At 39.0% G+C, this 16,419-nt stretch overlaps 1 protein-coding gene across 1 annotated transcript; it reads left to right on the forward strand.

Annotated features, from left to right (window-relative positions):
• The first annotated feature begins 3,796 nt into the window (after nucleotides 1-3,796).
• LOC140240998 (uncharacterized) lies at nucleotides 3,797-10,068 on the forward strand. Its single transcript, XM_072320775.1, has 5 exons — nucleotides 3,797-3,887; nucleotides 4,952-5,143; nucleotides 5,408-5,647; nucleotides 6,534-7,204; nucleotides 9,290-10,068. The coding sequence occupies exons 2-5, from the start codon at nucleotides 4,990-4,992 to the stop codon at nucleotides 9,509-9,511; spliced, it is 1,287 nt and encodes a 428-aa protein (XP_072176876.1). The 5' UTR covers nucleotides 3,797-3,887; nucleotides 4,952-4,989; the 3' UTR covers nucleotides 9,512-10,068.
• Nucleotides 10,069-16,419: the final 6,351 nt, after the last annotated feature.

Below are 16,419 nucleotides of genomic sequence, written 5' to 3' on the forward strand. Positions count from 1 at the left end.
ATCTTTTTTCTTTTTCCCACAATCTTTCTTTTTTTTTTTCCACAATCAAATGCGTGGATCGATTGAGTGATTGATCGAGTATTAGGTAACCCCCGGCGGCTTAGATTGGGGCATGGCGCGTGTTAAACCTATGGGAAAAACGTTGGGTTAGTGTTTCTGGTTAGGGTTAGGGTTAGGGTTAGGGTTGGGGTCAGGGTTAGGGTTTGATGGTTAGGGTTAGGATTAGGGTTAGGTTTAGGGATAGGGTCCCCAATCTGTGCCGTCTAAAAAAAACACGCCCCCAGCGCGGCCCCTTGCGTCATGCACATCACAAACGGAGAATCATAACCATGCTGAGGGGGGGGGGGGGGGGGGGGGGTGGCCTTCCTGATGTAACGGGCCTAATTTGATGTACAGTGTAAACTGTTTATAGGGCTCACACGGATAAGTATTCCCCCATAGAGACGTGTGTTAAAATTCAAAATTCAAAAAATTCTGTAAAATAGCTAGGCGTTTCATCTTCACTAACCTGAAAAAGTGAGAATATACCCTTTAATTTCATCCATCACATTGATTACAGGGGGTTCTTCAGCTCAAACTCTGTCTAAAGGTTCGCAAAGCCAGAATACGAGCTCTTTTTACTCAATAAAAATCACATATTTCTCTGCGCATGCACCCAATCAAATAATCATAGTCCCTTTAAATTCCACGAGAAAACCTTTCATCTTCCAACAAAACTGCAGTTTGTAGAGGAGTGGTTATTCATACTCAATATTTGCAGCTATTCATTTTTTGCCAAATTGCATTTCTGATTTTTAAATTATTTTTTCCTCATTTTAGTCAGGGATGTTCCATTATATTTGCAGGTGTGAACCCTATAGGTACCATGTCGACTATGTATAACAACCTCTCACTCTGACAAAGTCAAAAGAATGAAGGTGTTTATACAATGCATGATAAATTAGCCCAATTATAATAATAATAATAATACAGATCTCAATATTATGCACAGATGACAGCCTGCTATGCATAGACGATCACGAGATAGAGAGCTAGAGATCTAAATAGATAGATAGATAGTAATAGATAGATCTGATAGATAGATAGATAAATAGATAGATAGATAGATAGAGATAGAGTAGATAGGTAGATCGGTCTATATAGATAGATAGATAGATACTATAGATAGATAGATAGATAGATAGATAGATAGATAGATAGATAGATAGATAGATAAATAGATAGAGATAGAGTAGATAGGTAGATCGGTCTATATAGATAGATAGATAGATAGATAGATACTATAGATAGATGATAGATAGATAGATAGATAGATAGATAGATAGATAGATAGATAGATAGATAGATAGATAGATAGATGATAGATAGATATATAGATAGATATATAGATAGATAGATAGATAGATAGATAGATAGATAGATAGATAGATAGATAGATAGATAGATAGATAGATAGATAGAGATAGATAGCCCCTATGATGTTACGCATGGCGTCTGGTCAGACTGAAGATGCGTAGATGAGTTAGGCAGATAGGGAGGTGGTCTCCCTGGGCAGATCAAGGACTTTCTACCTCCATTGGCCAGATTTAACAGCAGAAGAGCCAACTGCACTCAAAGAAAAAGATTTAAAAATCGATGCGGAGGGGATTCCGTACCGAAAACTATTGAGAGCTGATATGAGTCACTGAGCCTATCCTGGCCTATATACGTATACCACCATCAGGAGGTGGTTCCCACCTCCCCGGTGGTACCACAGAACAATAATTATGCGCATCAACAAGTATGCCTATAAATGGCCTATCCATATTATGGATCCCTTGCTCATGCAGTGACGATCTTCTCACTGAGATGAGATATTAAATACTGGAGAGCAAAAAGAAAAGAATTCTTGACCTGTCAAAATAACAACCATGCTAGAGAGATGTAGATTCCCGAAAGAAAATTATTTAATGTAATTGATGACACGTTTCCTCATTTTTTTATTAATTGGGTCTCGAAATTTTAGCAAAACTTTTTTCTTTCTTTTGGCATCTGTACTGTAAATATTTCGAGTAAACTAATTTTAATCATTATTGACGACTTAACGGACATACAGGTATCTATCATAAAAAAGTGCATTTTAAGCTATGATTGTCAATAATATGTCAGGATAAAGATATTTAGTTGAATATATATTGACTTTTGTTAATATTTTGTAATGGGCCCAAAGATAAAATGAAGGACTCACATGCACGGAAACTCTAAATTCCTTAAGAGAGAAAATTTTAACCACCCCCGCGTACATTAAGGTTATCTTTATTTCCTCTCATGAAAATTTCTTTCCTGACTCAGTATACGAGTGGGGATCACATAACCACGTTGCCCCCCCCCCCCCCGCCCCAACTTTTTTTTTAACCCGGAAGTGGCAGCAGAAAAAAAAAATATATATATATAATCATGTTTAGAATGTGATAAAGACTTTGCCGATTGCAAGTTGTACTGTATAGAGCTTGTGGGAGCGCGGTTTTTGTTTTTGTTTTGTTTTGTTTTGTTTTGTTTTGTTGGTTTTTTTTTGTTTGTCCTTGTTAACATGAAACCCGGAAGTGGCAGTAGAAATATAAACTCGATCCCTCCCCCTCCCACCTTTAAAAACGTGGCGCCAGACGTGCACATTATATTATATGCCCCGTGCACAAGGCGGGTTCCATCGTCGATTAGATGATGCGTCATGCGTCGATTTTATGTCACCATCTGTGATATAATTATGTCATAAACATTGTACAGATATCTTAGTTCTTATTAATGATCAATACCCTATTTAGAACATCGCCCATCAGCGAACATTGTTTCTTACCTCTGATAAGTTTCAGCTCTCTAATTCACTGTGCATTATTTGGGAAAGTAAATTAGATACTTATTTATTTACTGGCAACAGGTATAACAATAATTTGATTCTTTCTTGAAGGGAATATAATATGGCGTTATTTCTTTCGGGGCTGTGTCCCTTAGTTAGGCCTATCATGCCTATCAGAAATACAACAGGCCTAGTGTACTAATTTTACAATCCCATCTGAAATTCCAGTGATAGCATTTGGTTACCATGGGAACAGCACAGCCTGGATAGCCTGATCTGATAGGCATAATCCTACATCTTTGTTGTGACGTACATGTACTTGTGAAATTACAGAATATCACCAGTTGTCATTATCTTAATAAATGAGGCTTCTGCAGCCATGATATTTCCCATTCAATAATGTAGGAATCATTATTATCATTATCACTGCAATGTCTCCTTCAGTGAAGGGTATAACTGCTTTTAGGGCCAATTGCATTATATCGTTTCTTTACAACATGATAAGATCATTTTGTTATTTTGGGTTGTGTCGTCTCTTCTGATCAGGGAGGTCGTCTCACTTCCTCTGTCCCTGCATGTGATTTGTCGCATTTGTTATTAGCTTCTTCAAGTATTCTCTCCTTAAGTTGATGTTAATGATTCTGTATATAGAGCAAAGAACAAAGAAAACGGTTCAGACGTGACTTTCCATGTCGAGATAATTCAGCCCACCATGAGACCAAAACAAAAGCGCAGCGCACAGTTGATTACGCAATCGACACCGCAACACCGAAAGGCGAGTAGAGCTCAAGCTAGCTAGCACGGTAGCAAAGCGAAGCGACACTAGCGCGACACAGGACAAACCACGTATGCGCTCGCGAGTGCCCCCTCGCGCCACACACGCGTACGGTGCATGCTGCATGCATGCTGTGTTTTTAATACGTCGGATTTTTGTATGCATGCGCGCATGCAGCTAGCGCACATGTTTCATGCTGTCCTACGCAGTGAAACTGGCTAGTTTTCAGGAACAGAATGACCCGTGTCTGGTCCCTTATTTTGAATCGAAGTGCTTGAAGTAAGATACAGATTTTCTATCCTTCCTACTGTGTAATGTCGATGTGATCCAAGAGATAAAGCTCGGTTTTCATCCAACGTGAAATCGAATCGTGTTCATTTTATATTAGTCCCATGTACTGAATTTTATGTAACGTAGCTGCTTAATTACTCTCTGTAAGTGTAACCATATAATAACATATTGGTAACAAACATTAAATACACGTCACATTTGATCTAGAACCAGTACCAGTAGATCTATATGTGCTTTTGGACATAGGAGCTGCATATTCCAGGAGTTTTGATAGACCGGAGATTGTAGGCCATGATCTTGAGTGGAGTCGACTCTCGGCCTCGGGGTTTCTTAGAAGGAATGCTATTTTGCTTTGGTTTGCATTTGTGCAGATGTTGTGGATGTTGTATGTTGTCAATTAAAGGCTTATGCCTGTTCCAACAGAGATCTGTTCTGAGTTGTTGAGGAAATTGTGACTCCGGCATATTTGTGAAATACTCAAATACTGGTAGGCCCCACTGATCTGATGCGTGTCCGTACCATCATAGGCAAGTATTAACTACATACATGTACATCATCCATGCAACCGCTGTCGCGAAGCGACGCGGCTGCACCTCTATTCCTTCGCAGACGTTGTCATTTTTCAGTGTGGTTGTGCGACTCCTTCATGAATATCTTTATTAATCGTGGAAAACTAAAATACAAGGAATTATCGTAATCTATGATAATCATTCAATAATCGGTATGCGATTTTTTGTTTAATTACGTCATAAACTCACCAAAATCTGTGGTTGAAATCAGGTCTGTAAACGTCCTTATTGCTTCACTCCTCATCTGCGCGTTATTTGAATGGCATTCACTCTCGTATACTACAACGTACACAACGTAGGTAGTCGGAGAGCTAGAGGGCGCCTCTCCGACTACCTACGTTGTACGTGCAAGTTGTGTTTCAGTTGTGTTTCATGAGCCATTCTTGTTCTAAGTAAGATAGTGTGTCTTTGATGTCTCAGATACACATGTAGATATTAGATTGATTGATAACAACACTTGCTCAATTTCTGTGGCTTTCTCAGGTTTTAGATGTTGAGTTCATCATTCCAGTGCCAAAACCATGGATGCAGAAAGTTTGCACCTCCTGAGCAACCTGCAACTACACAATGACTACTTCAAGAGAATGACTGATCTTATCCCTGCGAGGTACTACTTCGAACAGGAGAACAAGCATGCTGCGGCAGGGAGTGGAAAGTTCTTCCATAACTCCAGAGGTGAATATCTTTGTCTTCCACACACACACACACACACAAAAAAAAAAACTTCATTCCAGATCTAATCTCCTTGACCAACCATATCAAAGGATATTGCATTATAAAGAGACGATATGTCATTATTGCTATCATTGCCATTGTCATCATCGTTAATATTATCACCATCAGCTACATTGCCATTCAAACCATCATTGTTATCAATTTCAGTCTCATTTTCATCACTGTGAAGATGATTTTGAGCATTTCATTGCTTATTATTCACAGAAAAAGCGCCCAAGCAGTCAGTGAAGGACAAGTCTAAGAAGAAGGCGAATAACAAACGGCAGCGCCTCGACCCCTCCCAGCACCGCAGCGTGACGGACATCCAGCTCCAGATGGACCAGGGCAAGCTGTCCGGGAAGGAGGGCGTGGCCACTTCCAGCCGGGTGTGGCGGGAGAAGTCGGAGGACGAGTCGGAAAGCGACGCCATGGCAACCGGGCTGGAGGACCTGTCGGACGACAGTGGTGAGTTTTCTTCCTCGGCAATCCCCACTGGTAGGGAGGAGATTGATGCCCCTAAGCAAGAGCATGGATGGGCAGATTATTTTGCATCCATGGTTGTGCAGTGATATCAGGAAATGGCGAAAGAACTGTGCTACAATGAAGCGTTTGAGTGGAACTCGGCCTCATCAAACGTTAGATCCAACAAACAAAGCAGATAAACTTATGTTGAAGTATAACAAAAGAGCAAGGAAAGTAGTGCAATTTTTAATGAGTCGTACATTTTCAGAAAGGAGTGATTGTCCTCGCAATTACAACTGCGAATAAGCCGAGTTGATGATGTCATCACCTTTCTACATCCCACGTTGGTTTGTACGTAGAAACATGATGAAATGTTGTCTTTTTTTTCTGTGAATGATATAAGAAATTATGACCTGGTCCCCTCATATCATTGTTTGGTTAGTAGTCGGAATTTGTAGAACAACTGGATGTGAAGGACATCAATTGGTTATCTGTGTAAATTATAAGGGGGAAATATTGGGAGACTTAGCATGAGTGATTGTCAGTAATGAATAGGGTTAGTGTAATCACATTTGAAAAATGTTTGAACTCTTTCATTTTGTAGTGATTTTTAGAAAGTATGCTGTATGGTTCAGTCTTGTGTCAGTTGCGTAAAGTTGAAAATGAGTTTCCAATTCACTGCATTTATGTTATTTTTATTCATCTTGTGAGGCATTCCATATGTTGAAACCCTTTGTCAAAAAGATGCAATTCACATTTCAAACCAAAAACTATATGAGTATGTCCACTTTTTTTTTTTCACACATCATTCATATGTGTGTTTTCATTATGAATTGTACATTTTCCATAAGTATTATTATCCTTCTTTTAATGGTATTTTATATTACAGAGGTGGATGTCAAGTCCAGTGATGCCCCTGCCCACAGTAGGTTAAAGCCAATGAGCGTAGAGTCCGTCACCGGTAGCGCCACCATTGATGAGTTGCGAGAGAAGGTTAGGCAAAGGATAGAACAGCTAAGGACTAAGCGTAAGGCAAAGCCTGCACTTCCGGAGAATGCCATTCCAAAGAAGGTGGCAAGGAAGGAGGCGGAGAAGGAAAAGAAAAAGAAACTGGAAGCCATCAAGACGGTCAAGACTGCCAAAACACGCGACGAAGCGCTGGAGAAGGCCACGCAAGCGAAGATGGTTAATGGCGGCACTGAAGAGGTCAGTTCTCACGGGGAAGACTCGGACGGTGAAGGCAACAGAGAAACATCGTCAAAGAAAAAGAGCAAGTCGACGAAAAAGCAGAAGGCCGTGTCCAGAGGAGACGCGGGCAGAGAGGACGTCAGCTTCAGCCAATTCGACTTTGCGGAGAACGAGCGCGAGGTCGGCGCGAAGAAGCGGCGGAAGAAGGTGACGGAGCCGCGGAGCAACAAGGACTACGGCCGGCTCCTGAAGAAGGCAGAATACAAGGAGCAGAAGCTGAAGGAGATGAAGGAGAAGGACCCAGATCAGGCTCACCAGATGGAGACGGAGAGCAAGTGGCAAACTGTCATCGAGCGCGCCCAGGGAATAAAGGTAACCAAAACTCCACATAGTTTGGATGTATTCATTGAACAATTCAAAGCCTATGTGAACCCAATAGCCAGGCATTACAGATGACTCTTGTTACAATGAAGTCCTTGAGACTGGAAGTTTTCTTTCGTTTATAGAAATTTTGTTCTATCCAAATAAATACTGTATACGCCAAATATTTCCCGAGGATTTTATTTTTGCGAATTTCGCGAGTCAGGTGCTATTCGGGAAATTAAAGACTCCCGAAAATATTGACTCTGACCCTGATGTGTGAATGTGACGTACGCATGTACACTTCTCCGTTCAGTACAGGACTCCACGATCGCGAATTTAACCACTCGCGAAATCGTTGGGAATTCCCGATTCGCGAAAATTTAGACTTGTGAAATGTACGCCGTATACAGTAAAGTAAATAAAGATATATGATAACAAATTTTACGATCTGAATTCTTACATGGTCATAACAAAATTTTATCACAACCATGTTTGCTTCAAACGGGAGTACACTGTAGGGAAATATCTTGTCAACTTAAAACGGGCTAGCGCCCAGTCATTTTACTTTCCCCAACAGTGAGTTTTAGGTGCCTCGAGGCAAGAAGGTTAGGAGCATCCTTGCCTGGAAGGCTAGCCCAGCTTGGGTCCTGTAGGGGAATGTCCGACTGTTCTGTGGTTCTGCAGAAAATTTGCAGTTTGCACAAATGTAGCAGCTTGCAAGCATGCCCCCTCTGAGTTGGAAATGCTGAGAGACAGAGAAGTTCAAGATAATATAAAGTTTTGGTATTACCTCAAAAGTTTCCCTGAATTTCCTTGTCTTAGTTTGTGTTTCAGGTTAAAGTACCTTTCATATAACTAACACTGTGAGACTTACTCGCCCCAAAGTGCTCTCATGTCTTAGTAATCATGCAATAATGGTTTCGTACCAGAGCCGCCGCCGTACGGCGGCGAGGTAGTACATGTATTGTACGAAACCATTATTGCATGATAACTGCGACCAGCAGCGTGCAGCCCCATACGCATACTGAGTAGCTAACTGCGACCAGCAGCCCCATACGCATAGCTAAATGGGGCTTCGCATTGTAGCTTACAGGATCATGACAGATGTAGTATCGCGGGTAAATATCAACTTAAAATCAAAAATTTCTTCAATTTGAAGATTTTACCAGTTAAGTTGAAGTATTGAAAACAGGCTTCGAATAACGTTTGGTTCTGCCAATAGTCCCTTTCTGTTCGAATTGATGACTGAATGTGACGCGGTCGAGAGGACCTTGGGAGAGCTACACTGAATTGACAGCCAGCGCATGCGCACACAAACATCTTATCCGTTCGTGGATTTGAAATTTGTTCGCATGTGATGTGTGCGTATGCGCTGGCCGTAGTAATCAGTGTATGTAGCTCTCCCAAGGTCCTCTCGACAGAGTCACATTCAGTCATCAATTCGAACAGAAAGGGACTATTGGCAGAACCAAACGTTGCCCGAAGCCTGTTTTCAAGACTTCAACTTAATTGGTAAGTCTTCAAATTGAAGAATTTTTCGGATTTTAAGTTGATTTTGCCCGCGATATTAAATCTGTCATGATCCTGAATGCTACAATGCGAAGCCCCATTAAGCTATGCGTATGGGGCTGCTGGTCGCTATGCGTATGGGGCTGCTGGTCGCAGTTAATTGCATGATTACTAAGAAATGAGAGCACTTTGGGGCGAGTAAGTCTCACAGTGTTAGTTATTTGAAAGGTACTTTAACCTGAAACACGGAAATTCAGGGAAACTTTTGAGGTACCAAAACTTTTTATTATCTTTAATCAGGATGTCATCCAGTTTTCACACGCTGAATGCAAAATAGGCTGACAGAAGTGAGGTGCATTAATTGGAATGAATTGAACGCAAGTGATTTCAATAAAAATATAAAAAGTAGAGAAAAATGCAAAGAGCAAAAACAAAAAACTTGAGGTCTGTCCAGCAAACAATTTTTTGATGAGTGAAAATGGGATTTAAAAGAAAAGATATCTGCGGTATGGATTTGCAGCTTATAAAATTTTTGATTTTCAGATTTGAAGTGTTTTCGTTAATCCTCTTCCTGGCTCGCAAAAGGTAAAGGATGACGTGGAGCTGCTAAAGAAGTCGCTGAAGCGGAAAGGGAAGCGCAAGCAGCAGAGCAGCAAGCAGTGGGAGGCCCGCACCGCCCGGCTGGAGGAGAAGATGAAGGAGCGGGAGGCGCGGAAGCGACGCAACGTCAAGGCCAAGACCGACGCCCGCAAGTCCAAGAAGGTCAAGAGGTTACAGCGCAAGGGCAAGCTGCTCCTCCAGGACTGAGCCGCCCCCCCCCCCCATCATTACTGACCAGTCTGTCAGATTTCACCCTCTGTATTAAAGTCAGAGTGAAAGTGGGATTGGACTCTTCATGAAAGGACAAATCTGGGACCATTTAACTATGAGCCTGAGAGAAAGACCAGCATTTTAAAAGCACAGCAGTGAAAATTAGATCAAATTGGAACAAGAATCAGGGAAGTTATGCCTATTTTTCACAGAATAGTCTTGGATCAATCAATATGAATTTGCAGATACAGTGAAACCCCGTTATAACGAGTTCGGTTATAATGAGGTACCGCTTATAACGAGGTGATTGCGTCGGTCCCGTTTTCCTTTGAGTGAAACTTATTGCAGAACGAATTGGTTATAACCAGATTCCGGCTATAACAAGGACAATTTCGGTGCATCATGATAAAGAAAAACATAAGCAATTTGATCGGATATAACAAGGTTCCATTTCTTGACTTGCCGCTTTCAAACGCCCGACAAACGAAACATTGAAAACCGAATTCACGCTACCTATGTCTCTTTCCCGTTTTGCAGAGTACCGTTCCTCCCATGTTTTCTTCTAATAAACCACGCGATAAGACACAGGTATACCTTCCGATGTTCCTACTAAGTTATTGAATAATCATTTGATTTTCTTTTTCGTGAGATGCGCGTGCGTGATATTAGGTCAGACCACAACACAAGGAGAAAAAAAAAAATGCATTCAAAAACTTTTAATGTAGCAACACTCTTGGCCAAAAATGGACAATTGGAATGCGTTCCGTCTTCAGTTGTTTTGTTGGTTAGTAGATATGAGTGTGTATGATTAAATCCGAAATAATTAATGAAATCATAGCGATCCTGCCGGGTGACAGTAGCGTAAAAAAAGTTGAATAACGCATGTTAATCTACTTAATTGAGTCGGTGTTCAGAAAAAGAAACATACGCATTTGAAAAGTTTGAATAGATTTGGGTTTGTTCATTATCATTTAACAAATGATAATGTAAATATGAATGTGTATGATTAAAGCCGAAATAATTAATGAAATATCATCGCGATCCTGCTGGATGACAGTAGGGTAAATATAGTTGAATAACGCATGTTAATCTACTTGAGTTGGTGTTCAGAAAAAGAAACAAACGCATTTAACAGTTCGAATAGATCTGGGTTTGTTATCATTTAACACTGCATTTCACAATGAAGATTTTGATTCTTTCAGAATGGTCTATGAGGTACAGATTTGCGTAAAAAGGATCATGACCTTCCAAATTCAAGTGTCGCATATTTTTCAAGAACGGATGTATAAAATGCAACGAGATTTTTGGAAGAAAATAGAGAACGCATTTGTAATCCCTTTAGGCGTAACGATCATACATTGTATAAGATTACAGCCGAAATGATTCATGAAATCATTGCATTCCCGCTGGGCACCAACAGCATAAAATACCTCGCAAGTTACGGTAAACAACGCATGTATGTTACTCTATTTGCACTGGTGTTTAGAAATACAAAAACACAAACGCATTTTAAACAATCTTATTTTGTTCATTGTCACTTTACACTGTATTTCACAAACGAAAAAATAACATTCTTTCAGAATGGTTCAATACAAGAAGAAGAGATAGGTGTAGAAAGAATCAAGAATATGATCCTGCCGAGTAGGCCTCCTTCTCAAGAACATAATGTGTAACTATTATATGAAAAGATTTTCGGACAAAAAAAAAAGAAGAAAGAACGCATTTCAACCCCTACTTTTATCTTTTCTTTTTAATCAATTCACAAATTTCCTTTATTCTCTTAATAATAAAGATCCATAATTGTGTAATAACAATGCAAAGGATATTTTTAAGTTTGATTGATGGGTATATGACATCTGCTTATGTTTTTCTTTGTTTTTGATGCATATGGTTATAACGAGGTAATATTGGCGGTCCCATGGACCTCGTTATAACGGGGTTTCACTGTAGTGAGTAGTGAGTCCTGATATATCTTACTGATCATTATTTTGAAGCTATTCAGCCAGGAATAACATCATGTTTAACACATTTAGAACAGAAGAATTGAATTTTCTCTTATTTTTTTTTTTTTTTTTGGGGGGAGGGGGGATACAATATCAATGACAAATTGTGAGTTGATTATATAATCAGCTCACCATTTGCATATCCATATGAAATGTACAAGAACTATTTTGCAAAAAATTGTTAAAAATCTGTAAATTTTTGTGAATTCTTTACTTTTAATCCGATTTTGATAAATTTTCCACTGTTATGCTTGTGAAATGTACTCTTTCTTTTCAGACTAACTTTGAAGTGGTCTGGAGTAGGTCTTAACAGACACTTGTGACATTGTGTTTTCAACTTGTGTAGACAACAAACCATCCATTGCATTGCCATCAGAAGGGGTGTACATCAGTGACTGTTGAAATGTTGCCAAATCAAAAAAACGACAAACAAACAAACAAATGCACACACAACTTGTGGTTAAGAAAGCAACAACCGTTGTACATGTAGCACTTAGGTGAAGAAACGCTTAAATGTGATGAAACTAGGAAAGCACCGCTGCTTTGTACAAAAAAGAGAAAAAAAAAATGATGCCAAAATATTGGATATAATATGCATTTTTGGACAGTTTAATCATGATATTGATAAGTCTATCATGCTGTATGTGTCTTGGCTTATTTGGTATGAGAAAGGGAGGTCTTGTAGCCCTCGTCAAAAAGAGTACTGTGTCGATTGCCATGAAAAACATGTCATTTTATTGAGCATTCTTCACAGTTTCAACTTAGTCTGGATCAAGTCTGTTGAATGTTGTGCTGAAGATGACCTGTGTGACCAACGGTCTGGTGCAGTTCAGTATTATGTGTGGTGCTGGCCTGATCTATTTGCAGAGCAACTTCAGTTGGCTTTCATACATGTGACCTAAATAACATGCTTTTATCAGCTTATTTATAAGGAGGGGAACCATGTTCGGGCCCAATTTTCACATGTTCATTTCTTGAAAATGCATGGTCAAAATTTCACCAAACTTGGCAACTGTTTTTTTGCGAGAATGATAAAATATATATTTGTACAAATGGGCACCATGTCCCACTTTGGGCCTTCAGGAGGTCCAGAAACCCCAAATTACAGAGCCTTTTAAAAATCTTCCTCTACAGTTAATCCCAGAAATGCTCTGCATAGATACAATTTTCATTTCTAGGTGTACTTACAAGGTTGTTTGTGGGCAGATCCAGGGATGGCTCCCTTGGGGCCAGGACCAAATTGGGGACCAGTTTTCATATTTTGATCTTCCCTTTAAAAATTCATAGTCATATTTACTGCATATGAGCTCACTTACAATGTACCACTTTTAGTGAGGTGAAGTCTACAGTTCCAATTTTCTGTTACTGTATTTAGCTGGTACATATCATACTAGTTTATGAGGTACTGAATATAATGACAAGCTTAAATCAATGGTCCTGGTGACTATGTTTGAGGGCTCATTGCTCTTGATATTGTGTACTCTACTGCATATGATGGTACGCCATAATTTCTTTTTTTTTTTCTTTCTATTCATTTTCTTTTCGACAATGAAACTGTGTATCCATGTATTATTTGCCACAATTATTTTCCTTCCAGAACCCCACTGCATAAAACTTTGATAACTTTATGGTTAATTGTGAACTTTGCACTCAATTTATCATAGCAACACTATCCCAAAGCCAGTCAAAATCAAGAAATCACTGATGGTTACCATTGATTGCAGGGTTACCATTAATTGTAAAGTTACCATAGTTTTATGAAATGGGGCCCAGATTATGTGATTTACAATTGGCTTTGGCATTGTCATTGCATATATTTTCAAAGAAAGTGCTTTTGTTTTTGTATAATGAAACATGTATAATGAAACATAAAGAAATATGAGTGCACATGCCAGCTTGTTAATAAAATGCTTTATGGCGCATTTTTTTAAAAGTGCGATGACTTGTCTTATTTCTTTTATTTGATGGGCATTGCTTGTCATACTCAATAGCATGCTAAAAAGTGAGTTAATATGCCCAAATTTGCATCATGTTAAGGTTGGGAGGACAGAAGAAATACTGCCTTATGAGTATCTCAGCTCTTTACAAGATATCCCTTTTGTTGTACGCAATTCTGCAAGAAAATACATTGTACAAATCCTTCACATGAAGTCATGGGCCCGAATTCCTGAAACAGGTGGATTTTGTAGACCACGCTTTGTGAAATGCACCGAGGTTCATACCAAGGTTTAAACCAGTGCACATGTACCAGGACTAAGGAGACCACAGTTTACAACATCTGTGGTTCAGAATTTTACCACTTTCGTGAATTCGTGCACCAGTTTTGTTGTACATTGTATATCTATTACTTGTTCAGTAAATGGAAAGGCTTGGTTGTAAACATAATTAGACACAAAATATGTACATGCACTGTGCAAACCAATAGGATGGCTTTGAGACAGTGACATCATACAGGGTAAGGTCATGACCTCATGAACAATATCACTGTTTTTTGCAAACATGTTTACTTTTATATACACTGTATAACAGTATAATACACAAACACACACACACACACACACACACAGGTGTAAGATAGTAGTATTCCACTGGTCCAGACATAGCTTCTGCTTTCTCCCTGCCTTATAGGCCTTCAACAGTATCTAAACAAAGACACAAAATGAGTGTGCTATTGCCAGTGATATAGTATACAAATATACCAGGCCTGAGAGGCTCTGGTTGAAACTATGTGCATGAGGTGACTTCAGTAGCGCTCTTTCCTGAGGGGCACAGCCCCGAAGAAAATAGTGCTACTGAAGTCACCGAAGGCACATAGTCATTCATTTGTACGTAAAAATTGACTGTGTGGTTCTCGCGAAGTGAAGGCGCCGCGATACCCATTCATTTGTACATGAAATCTCTCGCGAAGCAAAGGTGCTGCGATACCCATTCATTTGCACGTGAAATCTTTCGCGTCACGACGCGAAGCAAAAAAGGCATGAATTTCACCACTGTAATGAACACCATTATAATGAAATTCTTGTTACAATGAAACAGAAATTTAGGTCCCCAAATTACCATCTATATATCTTTATATTATAATTTACTGTTCAGCTACAACAAAGTTTCAGTATAACGAAAGAAAACTGCCAATCCCTAGAACTTTGTTATAACGGGAGTGAGCTGTATTTAACATTCTTCTTCAAGATATTCTTCCCTTGCATTGGACAACACGACCAATAAGTGACAATGTCAGATGGTTTGTAGCATAGCAACGTACTTGTTTGTTTGCTTTGCTCTTTATGAAGCATAGCATTTCCATCTTGGCATGTTCTTCACCATATCAAAGACAGTGACACAAAAGAAGACCTTGTGAATTGTAACACTGAAGTCGCACACACACACACACACACACACACACACAAACAAACAATGCTATTAAAAAGTAAACACTGCTGTCAAATTTTGTTTACTTGATACTTTAATCACTTCCCTATCACATAGCAATGATTTCATGGGTAAAGGTGTACAAGTGTAATTGCAATATTCATAAAATTAAACATTTGTATATTCTACAAAAATTAAGAACTACATGTATTTTAACACACAAGCAAAAACCTCATCATTCGGACATTCCAAAGCCTGCAATTGGCAGTATTGTAACAGTGTTAAGATTTGCTATAGCTCACTGCCCTTGCAGGAACACGAGCTTTTTGAGGATTCAGAGTGGGTTTGTCACATCCTCTTTCCAGCAATTTTCTAGCCAAGAACTCGGTCAATGTCCTATCAAGTTATTACTCCCAGTCAATCTACCCCATTAACCCTATTCTAACTGGGGGGGGGGGGGGTCAAATTGTCCCCCCCCCTCGACGTTTCGCGCCACGATTCCGCAACGTGCAAAGATTTTGCTGCGTCGTTTCATGACTTTTTTCATTGAAGTCTCCCGCATATTTTGAGACCAAATTTGCGACGTCCGGGTACACTGTTCTCAAGTTATGCAATGCTTTGCATATGCATGTCAACCTGAAAACCGCTAAAATTCATGATTTTGTGTGCAAATACAATGCAAACTGTGTTTTTTTGTTTAATTGATATAAATTAGATTATTTCAACTTTTAACCATTGAAATAAATCAATTTTAATGTAGATGAGCTTGAAAAAGTGCCTCCAACAAATTTTGACAAAAAAACAATAGAAAACAAAAGATCAAAAAAACAATAAAATAAATAAGAAATTAACAAAACAATAAAAAACAAAAGAAAATGATTTTGATTGCGCTATTTTTTTACAAGAAAATTGTTTGATGTGTCTTGAGGAACTCTGACACAAAAATTTAATAATCCTTCAGTATTTTTGATGGAGTTATAGGTGAAAATATGATTTCATTCATTAATTTGCATAATTAATTTATTTAAAAATATGAAATCAACATATTTCTATTGTATGACCAAAATTTTGCGGCGATCGCACGATCGGCGGCCGAGATCTGAAGGGGGTCAAATTGACCCCCCCCCCAGTAAAAACTTGGTCTCAAATAGCCCAGTTAGAATAGGGTTAAGCCGACATTACTAAGGTGAGCTACCAGGGGACTCGCACTTGCAATAAAAGCAGTCACTGCTCAGTCCCATACACCCATGATTCTGTTGGTACAAAGAGAAAGTAAAATTACTTTGATAGGAGTTATAAGAATATGTTTACAACATTACTATAATCTAATCTAAATGTTACAAGAAAAAAGGGAGAGAGGGCATAAAGAGTATACTTCAAAGGTGTATAGTTGAATATTCACAGCAAATCCATGCATAGAAATGATAGAATAATCTGATCTATGACCAACTAACAAGGTTAACTCATTTTCACTTAAATAGTTGGTATAGTTGTATAAAATAAATTCAATGATTAACAGGATATAGCATGATAGAT

The sequence above is a fragment of the Diadema setosum genome, chromosome 17 (genome assembly GCF_964275005.1).
Source record: "Diadema setosum chromosome 17, eeDiaSeto1, whole genome shotgun sequence".
In the NCBI taxonomy this organism is placed as follows: Eukaryota; Metazoa; Echinodermata; class Echinoidea; order Diadematoida; family Diadematidae; genus Diadema; species Diadema setosum.

What these genes read in the sequence shown, in the direction of transcription:
- LOC140240998 (XM_072320775.1), top strand. Translation starts at nt 4,990, where the DNA reads ATGGATGCAGAAAGTTTGCACCTCCTGAGCAACCTGCAACTACACAAT. An exon ending in GGACCTGTCGGACGACAGTG is followed by an intron (nt 5,648 to 6,533) that starts GTGAGTTTTCTT and finishes TTTATATTACAG; the next exon opens with AGGTGGATGTCAAGTCCAGT. An exon ending in AGCGCGCCCAGGGAATAAAG is followed by an intron (nt 7,205 to 9,289) that starts GTAACCAAAACT and finishes GGCTCGCAAAAG; the next exon opens with GTAAAGGATGACGTGGAGCT.